General features: G+C 39.1%; 1 protein-coding gene across 1 annotated transcript in view; it reads left to right on the top strand.

The window, feature by feature from the left end:
- GABBR2 (gamma-aminobutyric acid type B receptor subunit 2) overlaps nt 1-26379 on the top strand; it is a 447388-nt gene that overhangs the window by 397946 nt on the left and 23063 nt on the right. The window contains exons 14-15 of the mRNA XM_056485688.1: nt 8463-8573; nt 20853-21077. Coding sequence (XP_056341663.1) covers nt 8463-8573; nt 20853-21077 — 336 coding nt within the window. The remainder of the gene's footprint in view (nt 1-8462; nt 8574-20852; nt 21078-26379) is intronic.

The following is a 26379-nucleotide window of genomic DNA, read 5'->3' as shown; positions in this document are numbered from 1 at the left end:
GTCACCACTCTAATCCAGGATCAGTTTTACTGGCAAGCATGAATCTTCAGATGTAATCTGTCAAGACCATGGATTTACAAGCCAATTTATGATGATATTCCTTAAGTATTAAGATTTTTTTCTCAGAAAACATTGAGTTGCCATAAGATTCATAATGTTGCTATAAAAAAGGTGGTCTCAGTCAGTTCTCCCACGCAGAATTATTTTGGTAGGAAAGTGCTAAAATATTCTTGTTGACCTTTGTTAACTAAAGAACATCTCTTTTGAATTCAGCATGACCTTTCTTATCAAAATGGAGTTAGGTTATATCAAAGAAGATTATCAATTTTAAAAGGTCAAAACGAAATCAAATCTTTTGAAGTAATCAAAATATTTCTCTTGACCTGACCTTTATTGAGTCATTCATCCACTCTTTCTTTGCATGAAAATTGTATGTAAAAATGTTTCTATCTGAGAGATTACTAGTGTTGCAAAGTGGGAGAAAAAAAATCAAAATCTTCAAAATTTTTATTACAGACAAATGTTTTCATGTACTTCTGTATATTGAGATGCACCTTATGTTTGACTGTCAACAAGAAACTGGGAGTTGATTGAAGAGAAAGCAGCTTTTGTGTTGGGGAAGTAGAATTACCTAATTTTAGAAGGATTTATGGAAGAGAATTAGGTCTTTCTGCCTCAGTCATCATGATGAAATTATGGAATATACTTATTAAGCTAGTTTTACAATTTAGAAATTAAAGATTTTGCTCAATATTTTTGAAAACAAATGAAAGACCTCTGTTAGTACAGCAGTTCCTCAATTATATCTTAGTACAGTCATAAAAATAGCAGTCATAAAAATCCTCCAATAGGTTGATGGATCATCATCTTATCATTTTGGAGAATATAAAAGAAAAAACAAGTGGGTAAATTAAAATCATCCCTAATGTTGAGAAATAATGTTTTTTTATTATTTGCCACAGCCCAGAAACTATTCATTTATCAGTGCCTGCATAAGGTGGCAGTGGTCTCTGAGATATTTGCCTCTGAAAATGTCATACAACCCTTCTTTATGCTTCTCTTTTCTCCCACACATGATATATATGTTTTTAAATCCTCTTAGGGAATGAATTTTTCACTTTCTAAATTAAGTCAGTGTCCATTTGTTGTTGTTGCTGTCACTACAATGCAAATAAGCATAGTGATAAATATTTTCAGAATCCATAAATCAAGGCAATTACAGCACTAAACAGAAAATATAAGACAATTGTAGAGCTGAGATTGTTGTCCTCCTTGACCCAAGCAGCTGGGCACAGTTGAGGACCTGATTTTTCTTACAGGAAGAAGCACCTGATGATAGATTCTGTGAGTTGTTGGGTGCAAGTCTGGCTTTTTTTACAGGAAAAGTGTTGAATCCAGTTTCTCTGAGTCCCACATAATGGGCAGTAAGTCATATCCTTGCTTACAGCTCAAAGCCTTCCCACTAGGAAATTAATTACAAAAACAGCCTCTGACTTGGTTCCAGCTGGGGCCACCCAAACAGTTTGTCCCTGGCTGTCCCCTTGGTTTCCCTCTGCTGTTCTCCTTTCTGCCTTTGCTGTCCTTCCCAAGAATGCTGTCTGTTTCCATTACCATAAGCAAGGAGGCATTGAATTGCTCCAGCCACCAAAAGGAGTGCCTGGCATGGCCTCCAGCACAGCAGGAATTCTAGCTAGGAAAGGGAAAAAAAAAAAAAAAAACTAGAAGGAACTGCAAGTCTGGGCTGTGAACCACAATTCTGGGCAGCTTCACAGGAAAGGAGGAGAGAATATTCATCTTGGGGAGCTGATACCAGGAACTGTACACTTCTGGAATAATCTGTACGGTGCAAGAGGGGCTGGGTAGTAACAGAGCTCCTCATTCCTCTGCCCTACTTCTCCTGTGCCTTGGCCCCTTGCCCTCCCTTCAGAGAAAGCCACACGTTCCTCTGCTGAGGATGCTTTATTAAGCCTTTGTAACACTTGTCCCTCTGTCTCCACGCACATACACAGAAAAGTTTCATTATCCACCAGATATGCCATTGGGGCAACATCCTCTGAGGAAATAACATGATGTAAAATTTCTGCTGAAGTGATAGCTGAGTGCAGAATGGGAAGACTCGGTCACAGTTGTTTGAAACTCTCCATGATTCAAGAGAATTTTGCCTTTTCCCTTTCATTTGCTAGTCAGCAACTGTTTGGAGGGATCACAGCAGTTTCTTGACTCAGTCTAAACCACTATTTTGCATTTTATGTTAATGCAAATAAATGAAACTGTTGGTATTAAGAGATGATATTAATAAAAATAGCAAGAAATCTCTGGGAACCTTTTGGCTCTCAGAAAACAGTTTCATTTAAACAACAATGAACCACCATAACAGGAAAATAAAACTCATTAAGTAAAGTGATATTATAAATAATTCTGATGGGAGATTTTCTCTGCAAATAAATGTATGGACAAATTCATGATAAGAGAGTTTATAAATAGTTCTTCCGGCATTTTATCATCAGACCAATTTCTATCATCTTTAAATCAGACCAATTTACAATATGTATGCAGACTGATTTACAGAATTATTTGTAGAAGAGGCAGATGGGGACCTAAAAAGTAGATGTGTTTTAAAGATATTGCAGGGTGATATCACCGTGTCTGTATTATCAAACCTTATTTTTTTGGATAATAGGAATTACAGTGGTTATAATATATTTGGGGGAGAAGGGGAGCTTTCTTTGCTCTCATTCACTTGGAAATCTAGACCTGGAGTCTGTATATGTGTCAGACTGAGGGATGTAAAATAGCAACATCAATATCCTTGAACGCCATGAATGTATCACTATTTTTTCCTTGGTTTATATGGTACATCTTTTTTCCTTAGAAAACTAAATTGAGAAAAGTGACTGAACTAAGAAAATAAAAAGGAGATATTCATGCTGGTATTCGAGCAAGTGTCATTTCTTTGTGTCATGATTGCTAGCTAACCATTACTGAATTACTGTCCCATACTAAAATACCAGTTGGAATGAAGATTTTTAGGAGTTACAGTATAAACATATATATTGATATATTGAACTGCGGAAACAGTTTAATTGTTGAAGTATTTGTGAAGCCAAACAATGTCTCAAGTCCAGTCCATTGACTCAGGTGGGGTGGTGAACTGGATTTCAGTGTAACAAGAAAAGAGAAAATGAATGAAGCAGAAAATACCCTTTAATCCTCTTAGATAATGTAAAGATAGCCTTTAGTTCATGTCAGAGGCAAGGGTTGTGTATTCACATCTATGTAAGAAAGCTTGAGTCCTGAAACACTTCATACCTCATCTTTCAATCATTAGAATGTTACAGAAATGTCTGAACTTCTCAATTAACATCGAAGGGAAATTAAATTGGTCACTGGACTGCAAGAATTCAGTAATGGTTTTGTCTTTTGCTGAGATTACTCTGTGACACAAAATGGGATCCATAATGTACCCAAATCTAAGCTCAGGTATCAACAAAGACAAACAGGGTTGCCTATTATTCTAGGTTGTCTACCAATTTTTTAATTGGAAGACATTCCAAATGAGCTACCATAGCTTAGTATTTTGCATTAATGGAAAGTATGACTGCACAAAGTTAAAATAACATGAAACAAAAGGGAACTGTTTCCTGGAAAATCTCTTCATCATATCACTGTTCATATCAGCTGTTTTGCTCTAAAAATACCTACAAATTATTAAGTAATCAAAAGGTTGACAGTGTCTGATCCTTCTCTTTTCATCAGTAATTAAGAGCCTGGCTCTCAATTTCACACTGTGTGCTCAAACTGTTTGAATCCTTTTATGAAACACCTTTACAGAATTCATAGTATAAATCAACTATAATTATCCTTGGGAGGAAAAAAAAAAAAAAGTGAACTTAAGAAGTAAGAATTATCTTCTAATTTAGCAAAGTCTGAGTTTTAAGACAAGGAATCACATGTGAGCTCCATATGACTGCTAAATGTGCTAAATTAAAGATGCCAGAGATATCTAATTCACACTGCAAACTAGCTGTAGTACACAGTCATTATGCCAGTTCAATTGAAGCCATTTAAAGGGAAGATAAAACAGAGTGGGATGATATATGAAGGCCATTTTAACAGTGTGACAGAAGAGTATGATCCTGCATTTTCCTGTACTGTGGGAAACACACAGTTTATTTAAACATAGTAAACAGAACCTGCAACTATTTGCCTTATGTTCCATACCCATTTCTGGTAAAGACTGAGGCCAAATGTGATTTTCTCACTGGTGAAGTGCAGCTTCAGAAGTGGCACTGAGTCCCTCTGGGGGTCTGTGCAATGTCCTCAGTGAGCCTGCAGGGACTGACCCCTGAGCTCTGTCACAGGGCAGCAGCACAGCTCTGCAAACAGAATCATCTGCTCTGCTGGCCCAGGACCTGGTCAGGAGACTGGGTAGAAAAACTGCCTCAGGAAGGCCAAGGACTTTGGAGACTGTGTGCTAGCCCAGTCTGCTCTTCACACACATCTGCTGGATCAAATGCCTCTGGGAACACAGACCCTTTCTCTTTCAAAACCTTTGTGAAGCTGCAGAAAAGGAATGGCAATAAGGACACAAAATAAGTCAAAGGTGCATTAGGCATCATACAGATATCTGTCTTTTCCAGAGGGATTTTGTCTAGTATAACAGCCACTAAGAAATTATACTTATAGATTTAAAAAAAAACCAAACCCCAAACAGATTTCTCTGATGGCTCCTGATAGTTTTAAGCTTTACTTCTCACTCTGCCAGTTCCCACCTAGGCCATCACTCACCTGTTAGGACAAGGATCTGCCAGCCCTCCCAGAAGACTGAAGAGCAAAGAAAATGAAAAAGCAACAGCACTACAGACTTGACTAATAATTATTTAAACACACACACACACAGGGGATATCAACATTCTGTGGGTAATCTGTTTACTGGTTTGAGTTGCTTTCTACACCTACCAGATCTCATGTAAAACAAGCATTTTACTGGTGCTGATACACAACTCTTGTATGAAGTGAACAGATTAAACTATTTATGTTCAACTGCTGAAAGCACTCCAGAAATTGATGTCAATATCAGAAACCTTATTAGGTTTCAGAAGAGGTAGGAGAGCTTCAGCCTAATCACAAGATAGGAGGTCTTCAGGCTTTTGAGAATGACATCTGAAGGGCATTGAGATTGTTTTCTATAAAAGGAAAGGGCAAATTTCCAGTACATATATAATCACTGGTAGCATTTATGTTGTCATCCTCTCTAAAGCAATAACAAAGTGCACAAATGGTGGATGATTAGAGAGGTCAGTCAAGTGCCCCATTCAGCTGTAATTGTAGAGTTTTCAAAAATTCTTTTGACATCAGAAAATATCATATGTTTTTTTAACCCAGCTTTTTGCTATGATTAGTTAATTCATGCAAAATCAGTGAAGAAACAGAATGGCAAATTAAAAGCAGTAGAACAGGAATGTCATATAGCAATAGTGAGAAGTAATCAGCAAAATCCGTTCACTTTAAAATTACTGCTACCTACCAATATTTAACCCCACGTGCACAGACCTCAGCAAATTTTTGTTTAAAATATTACCACCTCACAGGTCCCAAAAGTCTTTTGAAAGAAGTGCTGCCACATTTTTGCTGCAATCAGTATTCTCTCTTTCCCTGCTCTACATAGAGCACTTCACAAGATTTTCCTATCTCACAAAAAAAAACTGAACACACTGTTTTACTTAATTAACATCGATTTTGAACCATCATGCCTCAAAAAATCTGACAATCTTCCTACTAAGGAAATTATGCTCACTCTCTAACAGTATTTGAAAAGAAATTATGTTTTCAACTTCATCATTTTTGTGCCTGTGTCTCTAAAGAGAGGTTTTGAGTAATGAATGGACATACACTTTCCAGTTTTGAAGTAAATTTTCACTAGAGAATATATAAATTATATAAACATATAATCTGCCACAAACCAAATAGGAGCTCTCATTTCAGTAAAATGATCAGGAATCAGGAGAGACTCCACACCTCATCATGTCTTACTGGTTGGTCAGCCCAGGATGGCTCTGGATCCACATTAACCATGGCATGCAGCACAGCATCAAGGAATTTATGTCCTGAGAGAACCATGACATTGACTAGGAGTGGAGTCACAGTAAAATTCAAATAAATTCCCCAAAACAGGGAATTATTCCAATTATTTATAGTTACTCAAAGAAGAGGAATCCTTCAGACCAGGTGTGATTAGGGTTTTCAGTCCAGGAACAAAGAAAAGAAACATGATATCATCCATCACACAGGTGAAAGCCTTCATTATTTATACACTTTCTTGCTTCAGAAAAGTGGGAAACTGAAATAGAAGGAATACATGGCAGGAAGGATGTGGAACTGGGGAAGCAAAGAGACAGTCCTGTGCTGACTCTGACTCACCAGGGTGAAGGAAAAAAAAAAAAAAAAGGAAAGCACATTGATGATCAAGACCTCAAATTTTATGTCACTTCTGTAATTCCAGACCATGAGAGATGGAGCTTTTGGCAGGTTAGAAAAAATTCTCTGTAGTACAGCTCTGATGACACATCAGTAACACCTACAGAGCCCAGTGTGAATGATTTGTCCTGTGAAGTTTATTACATAATAGAAAAAAATGGTGTTAAACATATTAGGTTGTACCTTTGACACAAAAAGGTGCTTTTAGTGCACCTAAACTTTAGCACTGGGCTTTTGATCAGGGAGAATGAGAGAGCTCAGCTGATCCCCAGACAAACATTTGTAGCTTCTTAAAAGTTGTGATGACACTTAGTGTTTGCAGTCATTTCAGTTCTTCAGCTAATGGTTGTTTGCCTGCCATCCACAACCATTAGGATGGAGTCATAAGCTCTCTGGGAGAGTTAATATTGCTGCCTTGGTTTTTATCTTATTTTGTTTTAGGGCACCTTTTTTTCCAAGAGCTTTATTTGTCCATTTAGGGTTTCTACAGAAGTTCAGGGTAGGAAAAGGTTTTAAATGTTAATGTCTTGCCTGCCGAAGGTTTTGCAAAGAAAATTGTGAATAGTTTCACTGTGCATTGCATCACAGCACAAAGTTGTTTGGGTTTTCTCATTTTTTTTTACAGTGTATGAGGTATGGGGAAATGCCTCACATACAAAAATACCAGGGGAAGAAAGGTTACTGAAGATCATTGCTGTGACCACTGAAATACATAGCAGAAGTCATACATCATGTGGGGAAGCAAAAATAAGCTTTAGGAAATTATTTAGATCTCCTCAAAGTCCTTCCACTTACAATTCTATTTTTCAGATGGTGAAGATATTATTTTTCCTTATATAATAATAATACTTCTTAATGAACACTTTACATGTGTTATTCATATAAAAGGAAAATGGAAAAGCCCACTGGGACAATCAGGTACAGAAAGGTACATCTGAGTTGATCTTAGTTTGGCTGAAGTTCAGATCCAGTCTTCCAAAGCAGAAAGGAAAAATAGCTTTCAGTATTTCAGCCTTTTCTGTAAACACAGCAGACTGTGGGTATGTGCATCTCAGAATAGCCAACAGGAGTGTTTGATGTAACTAAAACAAGTTCTCTTAGAATCACATACAAGATCCTTGTGTTCTTTTACAATTGCATCTTTAACAAGCAGCCCAGCAGTTTGACCAGACCCTAATAGCTATTCTAATTTCATAGAGCATAGTAGCTAGTAACCCTTTTCTCTGTGTGTCAACTGTTCTTTCTTCTGTCCATTGAAAAAAAAAAAAAAAGAGAGTAGGTCAAGGGGTATTTCCTGACGATTTCTCTGAGTCTTTGTTATTGATTCTCCTTCATATAAGCAGTTCTGGTACTCTCCAAGTCCTCTTGATTCTGCAATATTATACAATCTCCTTTTCAAAACAAATGGAAAGCTGCACAGCTTCCAGCAATATTTAATTTTGCACGGGCAATCGCTGGTTCTAAAAGGCAATGTTTTCTGGTGATGGTTATGATCTCTCCTAAGCTACTGGAATAGTTAAATGGTCTTTGATTTAGCTCATGGTTATCAATGAAAAACCACCTGAAACACAGCAATGTTTCATATATTGTTTATCAGCCATGTGCCAGTGACACAAGAACTGGAGGTGAAAGGAAAGAGAAATTTAGATACATTATTTTTCATGCCTGTGCCTTGTAGAAAAAGTAGATGTCCTAAAGCAGATAAACATGACTGACACTGTTAAATACAGAGTGACTTCAGATATTTTGTTTCAGGTTTGCAGTGGCCTTACCAGGCAGTAGCTATCAGGCTGCTGTTTCCTCAGACCCTTGCTTTCCACTGTAGTTCTCTGCAGGTTCACGGGTCTGCTCTCTTCACAAGTTACCCTTAGGTTGTCCACTCTGTATCCTGCACATCCTCAATCTACTGAAAACAGAGCTGAGTACCAGTGAGGTGTGAAGCACAGGAAATGTGAGTGCCAACATTTCCCCTTTTGTCTCTGCAGCCGGACCCTGCGGGCAGAGACATCTCCATCCGACCGATCCTGGAGCACTGCGAGAACACCCACATGACCATCTGGCTGGGCATTGTCTATGCTTACAAAGGGCTGCTGATGGTAAGCACAGCTTCCTCTGCACAGCTCTGACTTCAGGCTGCTGTTCACTGATAGGCACAGATGAATTATATTTGCTTTCCTGGTGGCTGGGGGTGAGTGAAAAACTGCCTCGAGTGCAACTTCTATACTCAGATCTGTTCTAGTGTTCATTAGACAGTAATTTGTGGATATATGCATATGTAAAATAAATAAGACATCTGCAGCATTTAAGCTTAATATTATGGATATACCACAAACTGAGAAATTCAGTAGTGAAAAGATGGCTCTATAAATGAGACAACTTTGTAAATAAAGAATTCCTGAAGGTTGTCCAAAAAGGTAGAACTAGGTTGCCCAAAATGTTTACCTCATAGTTGCTAATGTATTTGAGGAATAGTCATGAGATGCAAGATTAATCTGGGGCCTGAATCAAAATAACCCTTTTGTCCCTGAGGCTCATCTCCATAAAAAATATAACTAAAACAGACCTCAGGAACCAGGGATCCTGAGGCTTGGTAGTTAAAAAAAAAAAAAAAAAACAAAAAGAAACTGTAAAGATGACTATTAGTGATTAAAAGCTCCTGAGCCTGAAGGTTTGGTAAACATCTAATATGGACAGCACTGACCAGCAGAACACCTATCTCGAGTCAATCCCCATCTGGATCCCAAGCCTGATAGACATTAGTCTACACTGCCTGAAGGGGTCAATCTGTTCTGTGCATTTGGAGCATGCTGGTTCGTTGGGACACTGGGGAAAGATTGGATCAGCTGCTTCCACTTGGCGTGGTTGGTGCTGCTGCCCAGAGGGGCTGCTGGTGCCTGGAGCCCTCTTCTTCCCTCTCCCCTATGAATGACTGCTCTGATGAGCCCTGCTGCTTTTCATGCTGCTTTTTTCAGGCTAAAAAGTCTTTAAATAGCCAATACGAGGTTCAGCAGGGAGGGATGAGAAGTTTTGTTTCTTTAAATTCTAAACATTTGCTTTGTGGTCAGACCATTCTGCTGGGGATGAGCCTTCAAGCAAGAAGGCACTAGCATCAAGTGCCTCCATTCCCCAAGTGAGAGTTTTGATACTTGAGCTATGAGCCAAAAGGAAGCCTTCTCAGCTCTCCATTTAATTAAGAAAAAGGAAAAAAAAATGGCAACTTTAGTTGTAGATGCCTCCTTTTCAGAGAATGTCCAAGCAAGCTGTGAAATAAAGAGCTAGGACATATGTGGTCCCTCCACAGGGATCAGGAATCAGGAGAGACTCCTCACCTCAGCATGTCTTACTGGTTGATCAGCCCAGGATGGCTCTGGATCCACATTAACCATGGCATGCAGCACAGCATCAAGGAATTTATGTCCTGAGAGAACCATGACATTGACTAGGAGTGGAGTCACAGTAAAATTCAAATAAATTGTTTTTTTAAAATAACTTCATCAGTGTTTCCAGTTAAAATATTTTAAATATACATTCTCAGGCAACTTTCTTTGAGGTGTTGAGTGGTGTTAGACAGTAGTCAAACTGCTTGGGTTCTCACTAGTCCTTTGCCCTAGACTGGTTTGCCAGCATGTATGTTGGATTATTTTCTACACGATATGTGGCACTCTTTAAGTCTGCAAGTGTCATTTGCAAACTTACTTTGCAAATGCCATTACTTTACTATGTATTAGACAATAATATGTGCATAGATGCATATGTAAAATACCCAATTTATTATTGAAATTCTTGGTTTGTGGTATATTTATAATATTCAGCTTAAGTGCTACTAATATCTTATTTATTTTACTTATGCCATTACTTACTAATTTCAGGCACATAGCATTTCATAACCATCAGTGAAATACACACTTTTTATTACTCCAGTGCCCTCTTAACACACAAATCACTACACATTAAAAAGGAAGATACTCATTCTGAATCATTTAAATAATTGCTATGATGAGTGAATGAGTGATATGAGGACAACAGAATTGATGCATTTTATCTCATCACCAAAGATGTTTCTGTACACCACACATACTTTGCCTTCAGAACAAAAAAAAATAGAACCTCTCATGTTACTTTATCATTTTATAAAGGTTTAGCTAATAAAAATCTCTGAGAGTTTTTAATAATAAAGCATGTCTAATTTAACATGCTATGTACTAAAGAGCTAGTATTGCTAATTCCAGTACAATGCAATATTTAATGTGAAATGTGCTTACTTGGGCTAAAATTATTTACTTTGACCTTTTGTCTCACAATGGGAATAAAAAAAATGGGGCTAACCTAAAAAAGTTCCTTTGTTTTTTGTCTTGAAGTAAAAGCAATACTGTCCATTCTGATGCCTTAAATGCATTGATGAAGTGAATAAATCACTCAGGGTAGGGCAGAGCACAGAAGGGCACAGAAGGGCACAAAAGGGCAGGGAAGGCAAGGAATGGCAAAATAAGGGAAGGCATTACTTGAAAAGATACACTGGTTCCCTCTACATTAAAGTAAGCAAACTCTAAAAGTCAGATTTCCAATTCTTCAATTGCCTCTGAAGGGATGTGAGCAACTGCTTAGTCTGCATGAAGGATCCTCAGTTACTAGATTCAGATTCCTCAGGTGACTAGAGAATAACAGGAAAATTACCATCCTAAATTCTGTGTGTACCATTTTATTAATCTCCTTAATGACCAATGTATTAGTCTTCTCCAGTTCCTCCATACATAAAGGATTCACTGTTTTGTCCCATCTCGAGTTCAGCTCCAAAAAGGCTGCATACAAGTCTGAGGTCTGTCTATGTCACATGCTGACAAACACAGACTTACCAGATCAATTATGCTGAAAAAGGCTTCTGAGATTGAGTCCAACCTACGCCTGAACACCACCATATCAACTAGATCAGTTGCATGCAACCAGTCAGTTGCAGTATTTTGATTTTTGATGAAGCATAGTTGAAAAGCACCTTTCTTTCATATATTCCAAAGAATGATAGAGAACACACCATCTTAAACTCCCTGGTGGTGCATTATTAGGGACTGAACTAACATCTTTCTGAGGGGTATGAGTTATTTGTTTCATCTCAGCCAGCACATTACCAGGCTGGACTCCTAGAATGCTTTGCTTATTAATCACACACACATTCATCTTATCTGCTGTTTAATTCCTCTCTTCCTGATAATACTTTGAATTAACATTAGACTCCAGGTGTACATATGTTGGAAGTTTCATTGTGTCCCTGACATGTTATTACAGGTACCTGTTATTCAGCTACTGAGAAACAGGCTTTTGAGGCAAAACTATATTTTGAGCTTGACTGTTGCTCTCTGTATGAAATCCTACTTTTGCCCATGTTAATTGAAGGGGTTTTAAGCCATAACTAATAATAGTGACCACTACTCATACACCATTTTTATTGTGTTGTCCTTAGCTAACCTTGCCAAGAATGAAAATATCAGTATTTCATGAATGAGATAGGAAAAAAAAATAATATATATTCATCATGGGACTTGATAAATGTTGCTAAGAATAAGAAATTTATTTTCTTGTAATGATTCATATTCCAACATTTCACTATAGTTGATATATTGCCCAACACAACTCTGTAATTGATTTAGAAGCCAAAGAAAATATTAATTCAACTAAAATATATCCTTGGGATAATGTTCAACCTTAATTTCAAGTCTGAAAGAATCCCCTGCTTCCTAAGGCTCTCTAATTGCTATGCTGAATTTCTCTTACTTCCAAGCCTTGCACTTTGGTGGGTGTTGCATATATGTTATCCCTCTTACTCTAAAATGACATTATGTCCTTATTTATAGGCAAATTTCTTTGCATTTGGCCAAATTTCTGTGATTTCCCTAAAAATCTTTCTGTGACTCGTCGACCACTCTTCCCCTCTGCTTCCTCTGCCTCATGTTATTATCTCCTCCAAGTCAATATACATATCTGGGACAGCTTAAGTGAGAATTTTTTTTTTAATTATCCTTTTCTTTTTTAGTAGCTTTTCATTAACAGTTATATGTTGAGACCCATAACATAGCTTTCAGTCAGTTTAAATTTGTTTTATTGATTTTATTGCATTCTGTATTTAAATAATGATACTGTGCACTATTAAGACAAACACTACTGAGAAATCCATGCATCCTGCATGAATGTAATTACTTTTATTCAGTCTTGCAAACTCATTTAAAAAAAAATAATGGCAATTTGAATTATATTGCTATCCTTTTTTTTTCCCCACTTATTGGCTGAGTTCATGTGGCAGGCATTTCATTAATTTGCTTAGGATAGAAATTACGGTAATAGCTCTGTAATCACTGGGGGTGTTCCACTTTCTCTTTTCCCATATGGCCTCTTTGTATCTTAAGTGGAGCTTTGCCAGAATTCCAATAAATATCAACAATTAAGCCCAGCAGCCCAGACAACTTCTAAATCAATTCTTAAAACTACAGCATGTAAGTTACAGGATCTCTGTGATCACAGCAGCTTGTCTTTAACAGAGTTTTCAAAAGCTCTCACTGCTGGAATCTGCTGCACTTCACTGTTTTAGCAAGATGTGAATGGACTCTGCCATCTCTGTGTAAAGATAGGACAAAACCCTTGTTAAGCACATCTTATCAGGCATCATTGCTATTGGATTTGTCATCTTCCAAGGAATGAATCATTTTTATGATTACATTTTTATAAATGAATCTGTTAATGCTGCTAGCCATTCATTTACTACTGTACATTTAACTTACCCTTCCACTATCTCTATTTTAGATCTATGATTCCTAATCATTATTACGAGTTTCCTCTTTTTAACTTTTGTTACATTCTGTCCAGTCTTTGGCCAATTTTATTGCTTGCTTGTTTTACATTCCACAACAACCAAAACGATTTTTAAGGTAAGAATATTTTACATATGTGCAGCTTAGGACAGATCATTTGCAGCACATATACAAGCATCTTTCTGTTGCTGTTTGTAAATATACCTGTTGTTACCCCTTCTCCAATGGCTTCCTTTGCTTTATTGGCTAATACATAAACATTACTTTTCCACTTTTTTCATGCACTTGGAAATAGATTTTCGAAAAAGGATTTAGGCACCATGGTTTAGAGCTTGGGCTCCAGTCAGGGCCAGTCTTCAGTCAGCACTTGGTGCCCTTGCCTCTGCAGGAAGGAGGGGAAGCAGATGCTGGCTGTGTGACAGGCACCAGTTCCCAAATATCCAGCACAGATTTTGGTCACTGCCAGCATTTGGGTACCTACAGGTGGTGCTGAGGATGGTCTGGCTGCCCTTGCTGGATGTTGGATGTAGCTTCTCACTACTGCTCCAGGTGCTTGAGCCCTCTGTGTGCGCCAAGCCCAGGAGCTGCATGTGAACAGCACAGCTGTGGTCTGCAGCACATGCTCCTCCTTTTGTTATTTTACCATTATTTTACCATTATTTTATATTTTCTCAATGAAAGCTGGATGTAAAAAATTATTTTTTTTTTCAGTCACTAATGAAAGGGAAGCAGTGGAGCAGCTCACCCAGAGAGTTTGATCAGCCTTGGTCCTTAGAAGGTTCCAGAACTGGACTGGACAAAAGTATGAACAACCTGCACTGAATTCCCATCTGAGCCTGCTTTTTGAGCAGGACGTTGCACTAGATTATTTCCTCAAGTCCCTCCCAATTATCTTATGAGATTATATCAACAATATGATTAATTAATTCCTTTATTAAATTAATAAATTTGATGTGTAGAAAAATTGAATATTTTTCAGATTGTGTTAAAATTCCCAATTGTTTACTGTTAATATCTTTGATTTTTAACACATATATTTGCATTCTTTCCTAATTCCCTTCACAATAAAAAATAGAACTCAGAAGAAGGACCTACCTCCTTATAAATTAACTTACATGATTCCAGCTCATATATGTGGTGGGACCCATCTGTCCTATCTTACAGTGATTAGAGAGGAAGACAGTCAAGCTTTTTGGTGGGGGAAATTAGTTTATAGTGGTACCAGATATTTATTATATCTTCAATAAAACACGGACAGTATTTTAGCATCCAAAACCACATCTCCATATGGTTTTGTTGGATAAATTTTTCCCAAATATGACCATAAGGAAACTTCAAATATTTTTTTTAAATATTGCAGATAGTGGGGTATTCCCTTACATATCTCTTGGCATCAGTTTTTGTACAGCAGAAATTGATTTAAACTGTAGCACACACTGGCTTTTAGCAGAGGTGCAGAGGTGCTTCACCTCTTTACAGAGCTGTGATTGTGGTAATCTTATGCCAGAGACAATATAAAGCTATTCCAAATGGACATTTACTAATGACCAGTTGTGTATTTGTTTCAACTGAGTTACTATAATGTGTTTCATGACTAAGCAGAATTTTCATGGAAAAAGTCAAATACACTCTGAATGGAAAGAGGGGAAAATATTTTATTGACCTGTAGATTTGGGAGACTGGAGGATAAAGTGAAATTTGGATGCCTGTTAGTGTTCATAGATTTATGCAGCTGCTTTTCTGTCTTGCACTGGGTATAAAGTGTTTTGCCAAGACCTTTAAGGAGAAAGTCCTTCAGCTGAGTAGCTGAATATGCATATATTGCAATTAAAATCAATATTTAGCTCTTGTCCTAATGCTCAATAGAAATATTAAGCTTCCCCTAAGTAATGTCTATCCAGAGCAGCTCTGTGAAAATTAACTAAATACACAATTGACTCATAGCAGATTAGGGGAGTGAGCAATGGTTTAACATCAGATTGTACTGACAGTGAAGGTAAGAGACCTACAAGGCAATAGTTTGTGTTTTGGTTTTCTAACCTTACTTATTGTACAGGTAATTAAAAAAAATAATAATAATTAAAAAAAAGAAGTCAATTTTCTATGAAAGCTGCACAATTCTCCAGTGAAAACATGACCAAAAATCCTTTTTTTGTGTGTTCATTGAAAAATATCTGGAGCCATCTCACAGAAATAAAAATGTGCCTGTGCCTGTGATGATCTGGATTTAATGACTGAGCCTGAGTAGAGAAGCACACAGGTCAAGCTTCACGTTACTTCAGGCTGAGAGATCTTTACAGCCCAGAGTCCAGAACTGCCTTGGTTTAAGGGTGCCAGGAGGGGAAATCTCACAGTAATCTAGCTAGAAGAAACAAAACCAAAACAAACAAAATTCTCCAGATGTAAAAGCTTTGAAGAAAAGGCTTGATTTTATTTTTTTATGTGGCACACAGCAGGCTGCTAGCCTCGAGTGAACAGGGTCAGTGCTACCACAATACAGCAATTAGCTGCAAAGCTGCAGCCTGGTCCAATACATAATCTTTCCAAAACCATATGCCCTAGTTATTGGTAAGCATGACTTCTGACAAGACTGGAGATTTTTCCTCTGGTGTTTCTCTGCTCTTGTCAGATATCTTTAGCATAATTTTCTCTGTCTTTCTTTCCTAATACTGTTCGTAACCTAAGCTGACATGACTTTGAAATGAAACATTTTAAAAATGGTTTAAGGGCAGTACAGGGCAATGGAGGTGAATAAATAATTTCCTTCCTGTCATGTGACAGTCTGTGCAATCCAATAGCAAATTAGGCACTTGGTTGCATCAATATATATTATGAGTCTAAGCAATTCTTACTATGCTTAGCAGTAATTCTCATGAACAATTTAAAATTAACTGGATGGTAGATTTTTTAAAAAGTGTTGAATTTTTTCCAATACTTTAGCTACAAACACTTTCATTGTATTCCCAGGTATCAAAATTTGGTCAGTACAAGATTTTTTAAAATTAAAGTTTGCCTGTTGAATGTAAACACAAGTATAATATTCTCCATACACCTGTTATGCCTCTAACATTTTAATGCAGATTTCTTTTAGTGACCACTGTTTTATCTTTAATCACAGTGATACAATCCTGTTATCTTCAGATACTGTTTTCCCCAAATTTATACAGCAGTTTTCCTACAGCCTTTTTAGGAGCACTGACAGCACAGCCTAAACCTACCATACCAACAGCTGCAAAGGTAACACTCTGAATCAGTGTCAAATGGAAGCTGCCTAAACTCAAACAAAAGATGAAACAAACAATCCTGCCTGTACAGCTGCCCATATATTCTGAGAAAACCCAAACCAATATTTTATGGCGCTTTCTACATCAAGATGTGTGTATTAGACCACCAAAATTGAAGAAGGCTTTAAGTTCATGAATAAGGCTGCAGGAAGCCATCCTAGCTGCTTTCTCAGTGTCATTGGTTGGGATCCAAAAAGGACTAAAATTAGGCCAGTAGAGTTGAGAGAAGGCTGAGGTGTCCTTAAATTTTAGACAACAGCTTTGTACAGGAGAATGTGTAGCCCTGAGTTATTCAAACTCCTTTGGAGATGACTCCTTTGGGGTCCATCAGAAGGCTCAGGATGGGAATTGTGACTGGTGTAAAGCAGTGGGGACTGATGTGTCCTACACCTCTCTGAATCCAGCACTTTAGCACTGCTAAGAGCTGCCTGCCTCCACCCCAGTGTGTATTTATGCACACCTTCTCTAAAGACTGTTTAATCAAAATTCTCAGCAGAGATCAGAACTAACATCCCACGCAAGTGCCCAATTAATTAAGTCAGTCAGTCTCTCATTACATAAAATCCAACAGCTCTGAAAGAAGTTCAAGAGCTCCTTCAGAAGCCAGACTCTGCTCTGGGGTTAGAGAGCACATCTCAGCAAAATCTGGAATTGTGCTGTGTTCTCCAAACACAAAGCTACACAATGGTCATCCCCAGCATCCTTGTCTTGAATGAAGATGTCTGCTGGTGTATTTTGTGTGGGGCCCAAGCCAGGGGACAGACTGAGAAACCTTTACCAGCTTGAGCCCTGTAGGAGCAATAGGAGGAGAGACAGCTGCACTGCAAATACCAGCAGGCAGCCTAAAAATATCAAATAGCCCTTAAATTCCACAGCAGTCCCAAGAATTAGGTGCTCCCAAGCATAATTTGAAATATAAGTTTATTATCTGGGGAAGATGAATGTTTAAAGTTTAGGTACCAGCAGTAAAGAGGAGCTGAATGGGTACTATGAGTTTGTGGTTTTAACTGTAGCTCCCAAGTTTCATAGTCAAAAGAAATTACAGAAATCTGGACTTTTCACTAGCAGTGTCTGCATCCCATTCCTAAACCAAGCCATTTTACAGGATTTTTATCTCAGAGCAGAAACCTTACCAACCCCACAGAGCCCTTCAGGCATCTGCACCAGGCAAACAAGGAGCACCTCTGCAACCTTCACTGCCCTGGCAGCAGGATGCAGAAAACTCTCAGCTGTTATCTACGTTTGAGTCTCAAAGATGAGCTGTGACTTCTAGAAAAGAAGATCTCTCTTCCTGAGGCAAGCGTTTTACCCAAAATGCTAATAAAAATTTAAAACAATGCTCCCAGATTTAAAATGCCTCGTTCTGAGGAAACCCACTTGCTGCAGAGCCTCTCCCTTTCTTTAGTTATCGTATAAACATATATCTTCCTTTCATCCAAAAGATATTTAACCATTTTCCAAGCTGTTCTCAATTATAAATGAGCATGGGCCAAACCATAACCCCCACAACACTCTTCAAACGATCTTTCTCCTTATAATTGATATTTTAGATCATTTTATAACCACCTCAGCTATAAATTCATCCCCATTATTTGTAATAAGTGCTGGCCTCATGTAAGTATATTGGCTGTTTTCCCAGAATAATGCTTTTGGAATGGAATCCTTTCATACTGAGGGAAGTGGAGGAGAGTGAGGGATGATCTACAGCCCTAAAAATCTCATTAATAATTAACCATACTATGAGAAGATACAAATGTTCTCCATAGTTAATCAGGGTCTCATCCCTTTAAAAATGGGATGTACAAATACAGGCAAAACAGCTCAGCCCAGACCAGCCTGTTTGACAGTTCAGGGCTGACAAAATGTAAATTTGCAGCAGAGCTGAGTAGTGCAGCACCAAGATTGCAGGGAGTGGGGAACAGGCAACCCCTGAGATGGTGGGGTATGGGGGGAACCTGTTTGTCTCCTGAAAAAATGTACCACCACTGTATGTCCCCCCTGCACCCAGGTGAATGCAGTGCCAGTTTGCTTCTGCAGAGCCTGAAGAGGAGTCTGTTCATTCCTGCTCTCCTGTGCACAGTGCCAGACCCAGCACAAAGGATGCTGCCTGCATCCTTCCTCTTGGAGGGATTGCCTTGCTTACCAGAGGGGCTCTGAAAGTGTATCAGAGGATGAGCTGCTGCTCTGGCACAAAGCCTGATGAGGGGTCACTCACCTGTATGGCTGAGACCCCTTGCTGGCCCAGGCAGCTGTCTACAGACCCCTTAAGAGCATCTCCCTCCCATGCTCTGCCTGCAGCAGCCACTACTGCTCTTCCTGTGGTTCTCAGGTGCTGGGAAGGTGAGTAGGGGAGGTGATGGGCCTGAGAGAGCTGTGGGCTCTAGTCCTACTGAAGGAGATTAAACTGAAGAGGCAGGACTGCAACAAGGAGGCAATGGAGTGCCCTGAACAGGACCAACTCCTGCAGCAGCACATAGAGGGATAGGGTGGGAATGCTGCTGAGAAAGACTTGGGCAGGGATTGCAAGGACAGCTACTGCTGCTGCTGCTGGGAAGGGCCACCTGTGGCAATGCATCTTGATAGGGATTGCAGCAGTGATGGCAGCATTGGAAAGTGGTGAGAAAATGGTTCTCCATCCTTTGCCTGGACTGGGAAGCTCCTGCAGCCTGCCACACTCCATGGGCTGAAAGTAGATGCCTAATCTGCCAAAGCCTCCCAGCCAGCTCTGCTCTGTCAGGGTGACACGTGCTGTAGGCAAGAGAATGAAATAAGCCAGCAGACAAGCTCAGGGAGGGCAGGGCTGGCAGCTCAGCAGCATGTCCTGCTTGGAAGTGCCTGGATGAGTAGGTAGATGGCTGCAGCCTGGAAGTGCCCGTGGGAGTGCACAGTAGCTGAGTCACAAGTGGTTGCCTTTGTTGCCATTGTTATTTGAGATTAAAACTAAGCAAATAATCAAGGAAACTTGCATTACTAGTGTCCTGGTGTTATTACAAGTTGGGTTGAAACCCAAGTTTGTAGAGCAAACATCAATCTGCCATTTCCCTACTCTCTTTTGCTTGTCTGGCATCCAAACACTGTTCTTCTAGTCCAGGTCATTTGCCATCACCATTGACTCCCAATTTCCTGGATTGCACATAAACTGAGGTCGTACAAAAGAGAAGATTGTCTCCATGACATGGCAGTGGACAAATGTCATTTGTCAGTTGTCAAATGTCTGGAAGAAAGGCTACTAAGGTCAATGGGAGTGCACCTTTGTTCTTTCTCCTTCTTGCCTGTCCCTGCATTGTGATCAGAAAAAAAGCTAGAAAACATAGAAACCATGTCCTGGACCTCAGTGACAGCTCCTCTCTCTGTCCTTCCCATCCATCCAATACCATCTGCTGTCTGTCCTGCTTCCCAAGGCACCATACACTCCTACAGAGCTTTGCCTAGACTGTGGGCTGGGTTACCTATTCCTTGAGTTCATTTAGGCTTTTACTGCATTGCCAGAACTCCTCTGAGGAATGCAAGAGGAAGAAAATAATTGTCTGCAGCAGTTCATGTTGCAGAAAAATCTAATTAAATTTCAAGGGATGGAGATGGCTTCCTTCCACTAAAGGCTTTCCCCTGCTGAATTGCAAAAGCATATTGCAAATAACAGAGGGGCTAAACCTTAGAAATACACCAAAGGAAAAAAGCAAACAAAAAATTGCCACAGGAATTTTTTATGCCAGAAATCATTAGGCAACTGCAATTGAAAGGCCATTACCAACTCCCACTATAATAAAAGACATTATAATTGTAATCTGAACAACTCGGGTGACACTTTCTACATTGTATATTTATCTCTCATGGGACACATCTTGGCACTGCTGCTTATTAATGTAGGTGATAATCATGTAATGAATAGCTGGATTGATAAGAGCATATTGAGAACAGCTGCTAAAAATAGCTAAAAAAACAATGCACATTATATCTTTACTGGAATCCTTGAAAAGAAACAGGAAGGACAGTCTCTAAAAATTATTTAAAATATTAAATAAAGACAACCATAGAATTTAGAAAATTTTTTTCCAATCAGGAGTAATTTAAAGTTTCACATTTTTCTTGTTAGAGCAGGAATCTGTCCTAGTGAGCAAAACAAATCACATAGGTAATTAGATATTGAGGAAAAGGTAGGTGTATATCTCTGAATTGTAAAATCACCTATATCTGTCAAGTTGGAAAACATACCTGTTTTAAATTAGTGCTTTTTCTGGATGACAGCCAATTCCTCTTAAAACTATCAAAACCTCTCCTTCTTTTACCGTTCCAGTTGTTTGGGTGTTTCCTCGCCTGGGAGACACGAAATGTCAGCATTCCTGCTTTGAATGACAGCAAGTACATCGGGATGAGTGTGTACAACGTGGGGATAATGTGCATCATCGGTGCTGCTGTTTCCTTCCTGACTCGGGACCAGCCCAATGTGCAGTTCTGCATCGTTGCTTTAGTCATAATATTCTGCAGCACCATTACTCTCTGCCTTGTGTTTGTACCCAAGGTAGGTGAATTTGTTTTGCATGGGTCTGGATTCTTTTCCTGCTGTTTTGTAATTATGGTGTAATATGTAGATGTTTATCACCTTTTCAAGTGCAGGGGATGTGTATGAATTCTTAACCAAGCTCATCTATAAACTCCTCTCTCTGGACCCTGGAGGAAAAACAAAGATTCATGGCATTTTGGAGAAAGGCTTCTAATGCCTATATTTTTACTGAAATTGTGACTGGGGAAACAGAAGTTATTTTCTATATCTTCAATACAATAGCCTCTATTTCCAGCTTTCAGAAAATTTTTGGAAAGAGTGAAGATGTAAGTGGAGATTCAGAGGGGACATTCCTATTGTCTACTCTGCCATGTTTCTTCTCTTCCCACTTCTTTTTGTGACCAGTTACAGGTACAGAAGGAATGGCATAAAGCTGTCTCTGGGGAGTTTTAGCTTGGATACTAGGAAAAGGTTCTTCACCCAGAGGGTAACTAGGCACTGGAAAGAGATATCCAGGGAAGTGATAACAGCACCAGCCTGACATAGTTCAAGAAGCATTTGAACAATGCTCCTGGGCACTTGGTGTGATCCATGGGGTGTTCCTGTGCAGCTGGACCTGAGTAATCCCAATGGCTCCTTCCCAGGATATTCAAAGATTCTTGCATACCCTAAACAAGATAATCAAGATCTCTGTTTCTGTACCTACAAAATAGTAAGATCTTTTTAGTTCACTGGCATGATAAGAGATCAATTGTGTTGAAGCCTCTAAGTATTCATTTATGGTGGCACAATAGGCTTTGTCAGTACTTCAGAGGAAAACTCTATGTATGCTGCAAATGCTGTCACTGATATTATATTTATTAATGGGTATATTAAAGGACTAAGTGAGGCACAGGCTGGGAGACACCTGCTTTCATTTCCTTTTGCTCTTCTGGGCTCTGAGGACAGGTTCATTGTGCCTTATTGGAAGAACTGAAAAGATACTTACAGAGGGCTGGAATTTGATCAGTTCCCTTGCATAGTTATGCTTTAGATATGAATATGACAGATCTTGAATGAAGCAAAAAGTGGTTTTTATGTAAGCTTACTTAGCAAAGCCTCAAGTACTAGGGAATGCATTCAATGTTTTGAAGTAAAATGTTCAATTGTATTCATTTTAAGTGGCTTGCATAAACATAGCTTATTACCCCAAATTAGATACATATGCAGTTGGATGTCTGAAACATTTGCAAAATGTAGTTCTTTTTGCCTCTATGATCTGTTTTTAGATTTTTCAAGTGAGTATTTATAAGAGGCTCTTTATTGGACCACGTTCAACCAATGCATTGAGCAAATTGTAGCCAGTAGATTCTGGTGCTAAGTGGCATCCCATCTACTGAGGGGCCAAGAATTATGTCTGCAAAAGAAGCAAGAGAAATAAGCTAATAAACTTATCTTAAAGTGCAATCACTGAAAGAAATTAGAGGTGCAGACTAGCAATAGAAGCTGTTCTGTGATCTGCAAAAAAAAAAAGCAAAATAATTAGTTCTCCAGGATTGACTAAACAGGATGCTTTTGCAAGTTTTGCAATTCACCTCTCAAATATTAAAAAGCCATACTGACATGTATAGTCATATTTTTGTTCTGGATCTTGGGGAAGAATCACAGCTTTGCTCTAAATTGAGGGCACATTCACAAACACATCAATAGAGTGTACTTTGAAACACTGCAAGATTTAAGTGGGTAAGCCATATGAAAACTCTGATGCCAAAAATACCTCCAAAGAATGTCAAACTCTCTTCAAAGAGAATTATTATTTCTGTCCCTGCCCTTTGCCCCTTTGTTTTCATGCTTATTTGCCCATCCTTCTCATCACAGGCTCTGAAACTACTTTTCTGATTCCTTTTTTAACCCCTTCCTCTGATCTTCTTTTAAACCCCAATTACCGTACCCTCATTTTTTCCTCTCAGTTCTTTTTTACTCAAAATACAAATATGAACCACAGCATGAAGTCCCTAACCTCTTTCTGTGTATTGTCAGGTTTCCAAATGCTTAGCTATTTAGCAATAAAATTCATCATTGGATAAGGTAAAAAAAAAAGATGTTGAAGCAGGGACTGGAATGCAGCACTCCAATGCCCATGTGAGTGTTTTCACAGCTGGAGAGCTCCTCCAGCACTTGTATATATTGTCCTACATCTCCTCTGGCTATGCTGTGCCACAGCCACAGCAGGACAGCTGGCAAGCATTCTCCCCTCAGCCTGCTCCAGCACAGGATGCACAACACCTCATCTGGACACCACAGAAGATTGTATCCAACACTACCTAGTCTGTACATCTAGGTAAGATGTTAGGGGGAGACAGGCACCAAATCTCTCCCCTCAAGCAATTATATCATAAATTAGTAGTCTTGGCATCTTAGGAAGGTTTCTGGTGAATACTAAAGCCTGTTGCTCATCAAGCTCAGAGGATGATAATGAGGACCTGGAAGACTGCACTTCCTCATTTATTAAACTGACCAGACAGATGCAAGCAGTAATGTGGTTCTGAGCCAGGTGAGTGCCACTACTTCCCTGCTGTACAGAGTGTAGTGCATTCCTTTTAACTAATCTTCAGCAGTCTCCTGGGTCAGCAGTGCTGAAACTCAATTTTACCCCACAGCCCTTTTATGAATCTAAATAGGCAGCTACTCAATGATGTAGACACACTAAGGAATGAAACATGACATTTTTCCCTTCCTTCTTGTCAGCTCTACTAATCTTACTTACCTATAACATGGCAATTACTATACTTCTCCAGTTAAATGTCCACTTTGTCCATTGCCATTTTGTCCAGTACCAAGTGCCTCAGAAAACAAACATGAGGAAAATCCCATAGCAGAGTAAGTGAGATCTGAGGAAAAAATGCTCATTAGCCTCTCCATTTAAAGGTACAAATGCTGATAGCATTATACTGCATTGCACTTACATTAACTGCACACATTCTTGTTATCCAATCAAAAACTTTCCAAACATTGTTAAAACAATTATAGATTTCTGCATTCAAGGGCATCTTGTAGAAGTTATTTGCAGAATTCAAACACCTGTTATGTATATTTTTCCTGTTAGAAATTAACTGCTATGTCTAATTATCTTTTTAAGGACCAAGATGTCTATAGTACTTTCCAGCATATTCTTCACTTCTTTAAAAGAAAAAAATCCTAATATGCATTCTCTCCTAGCGAAGTAATTGTCACATGCTTGTCCATGTTTATGAAGCTTCCATGTCCTTCCATTTTTTCTCCATCCATTTTGAGAGAGAGCATTGGGCTCACTTGTTGCCCAGCAAGTGCATACCATTTCTGGCTGCAATGGCATTAACACATTAATTCTGATCCAGTTTCCTGCAGAGCAGCAAAGCAAAATCAGTTCTAGGGATTAAAACATTCCTTGTCTGTGTTGGTAGCATTTTATGCCTATTTGCAATTGGCTCTATGGATATTCAACTTTGACACTTCCTGAAAATGGAAACTGCACAGATGTAAGACAGCAAGATGTAAGTTCCACTGACTTTATGGTAGAAAAAAAATTGAAAACTCATCTAACCTCATTCTTTGTACAGCATGAGCCAACAATGTTGCCCATGGAGTTTTTAATCTAGTCCACATCATGTGAATTAATTCATTGCACCATGTCCCTGTTGCAAAATACCCAGTCTTTAGCTATAAACTCCCAGGTGAAGATGATTCAATGGCAATATTTCTATCTTATATTCAGTTTTAACTTAGATCACATCAAATTGCAGAACTTTAAACACTTGGAATACTTCTGCCTCCCGCTTTCAGAAACTTCCTAATTACCATTCTTCACATTTAACTTCATTTTCATGTAGTTTTTGGTCTGGGACTTAGACACATCAGTCATTCCAACCAGCCTAGTTTGAAACAAAGAGTTTTGAGAGTGAAGACACTTCCCTCTAGGAAGGCTCAGCTACAGCAAACAGCTGAGCCTTGGTTAATTCCAGATGAATAATTGCCAACTCCTCTGAGTATCTCTACCAGCATTTAACCACATTCACAATAGGAAAAAATTTTTCTGATGTTTAAGAGAAAATTTTGGTTTTTCAGCTTATCTTCTTCTTTGTGGCATCTTTGTGGCCCTTCTCTGGGCTTTCTTTCCTATGCCTATTTCTCTCTTGTTCTGGGCAGCCCAAACCTGGACACAACACCCCAGGTGTGCTCTTGCCCAGGCTGAGTGGAAAGGAAGGATCACTTCTGTTGGCCCAGGGTCCTGTTGGCTCATGTTCCACCACAATTTCCAGTGCCATTACTGGAAAGGTAGTTTCCAGCCCAACAGACCTAGTGCTTTTTGGGGAGCTGCTTGGGGTTTATTTCTCCTCAAGGTCAGGATTTAGTATTTGCCTTTGCCTAGCTTTAGGAAAACCAGACCCATTTCATTCCAGACTGAGGAACAGCCTTAGTGACTGGCTGCCACAATCCTCTGAGCCTGTCAGTTCAGCCCAATTTGATTCCACTTCAGTGGTCCCTTGCCCAGTCACTTTATTAGTTTAACAGTGAGGATGCTCTGGAAGACAGTGTTAAATCTTTGCTTAAGTCAAGAAAAATAACACTCTACCCTCATCTACCAGCCCAGACATTTCACTGAAGACAGCTATAAATCAGGTTGGTCAGGCAGGATTTCTCTTTCATAAATCAACAACGACTGCTTCCAATCATGTTCTTGCTCTTCATATGCTTGGAAATGGCTCTCCAGAGGATTTACTGCAGCATCCCCCACGGACAGAGGCAAAGGTGGCAAGCAGGCATTTCCCCAAATTATTCTCTCACATCTCCTGAACACAGTTGTGACTCCTCCTTTCTTCCAATCCTCAAAAACTGCTCAAAATCAACATCATCCTCCAAAAGTAACTGAGAGTGGCCTGATGATGACATGGACCATTAATCCTCAGGCATGTAACTTGTCAGGTTGGCTGAACCTGATGTATTCAATTACTTTAGTGGTCTAGAATTTTTGAAGGCAAATTTTGCCAGTAAAGACTAAGGTGAAGAAGACACAGAGCACCTTAGCCTTCTCCATCTACTTTACCACCTGAAAACTGAAATGCATTATCCACAAACATCATCCCAATCTTCAGGCATGGTCTGTAAATATATGCCAGGGACCACATTCTTCAGAGTCTGAGCAGTCAGATGTCTCTTGTTCAGAAGTTAGGGCCCTACTTTGTGCCACTGGAGCTGCAGAACAGTTCCATGCTCTTAGGAATAAGAGGAATCAATTCCAAAATGCAGGTATACCACAGAATCTGGCTGGGCTGTGCATAAAAAATGATTGCCTGTCCTCTCT

This window comes from Oenanthe melanoleuca, chromosome 2 (genome assembly GCF_029582105.1).
Source record: "Oenanthe melanoleuca isolate GR-GAL-2019-014 chromosome 2, OMel1.0, whole genome shotgun sequence".
In the NCBI taxonomy this organism is placed as follows: domain Eukaryota; kingdom Metazoa; phylum Chordata; class Aves; order Passeriformes; family Muscicapidae; genus Oenanthe; species Oenanthe melanoleuca.
Note: the sequence above shows the minus strand (reverse complement) of the source record. Positions and strands in the feature narration are given on the sequence as shown.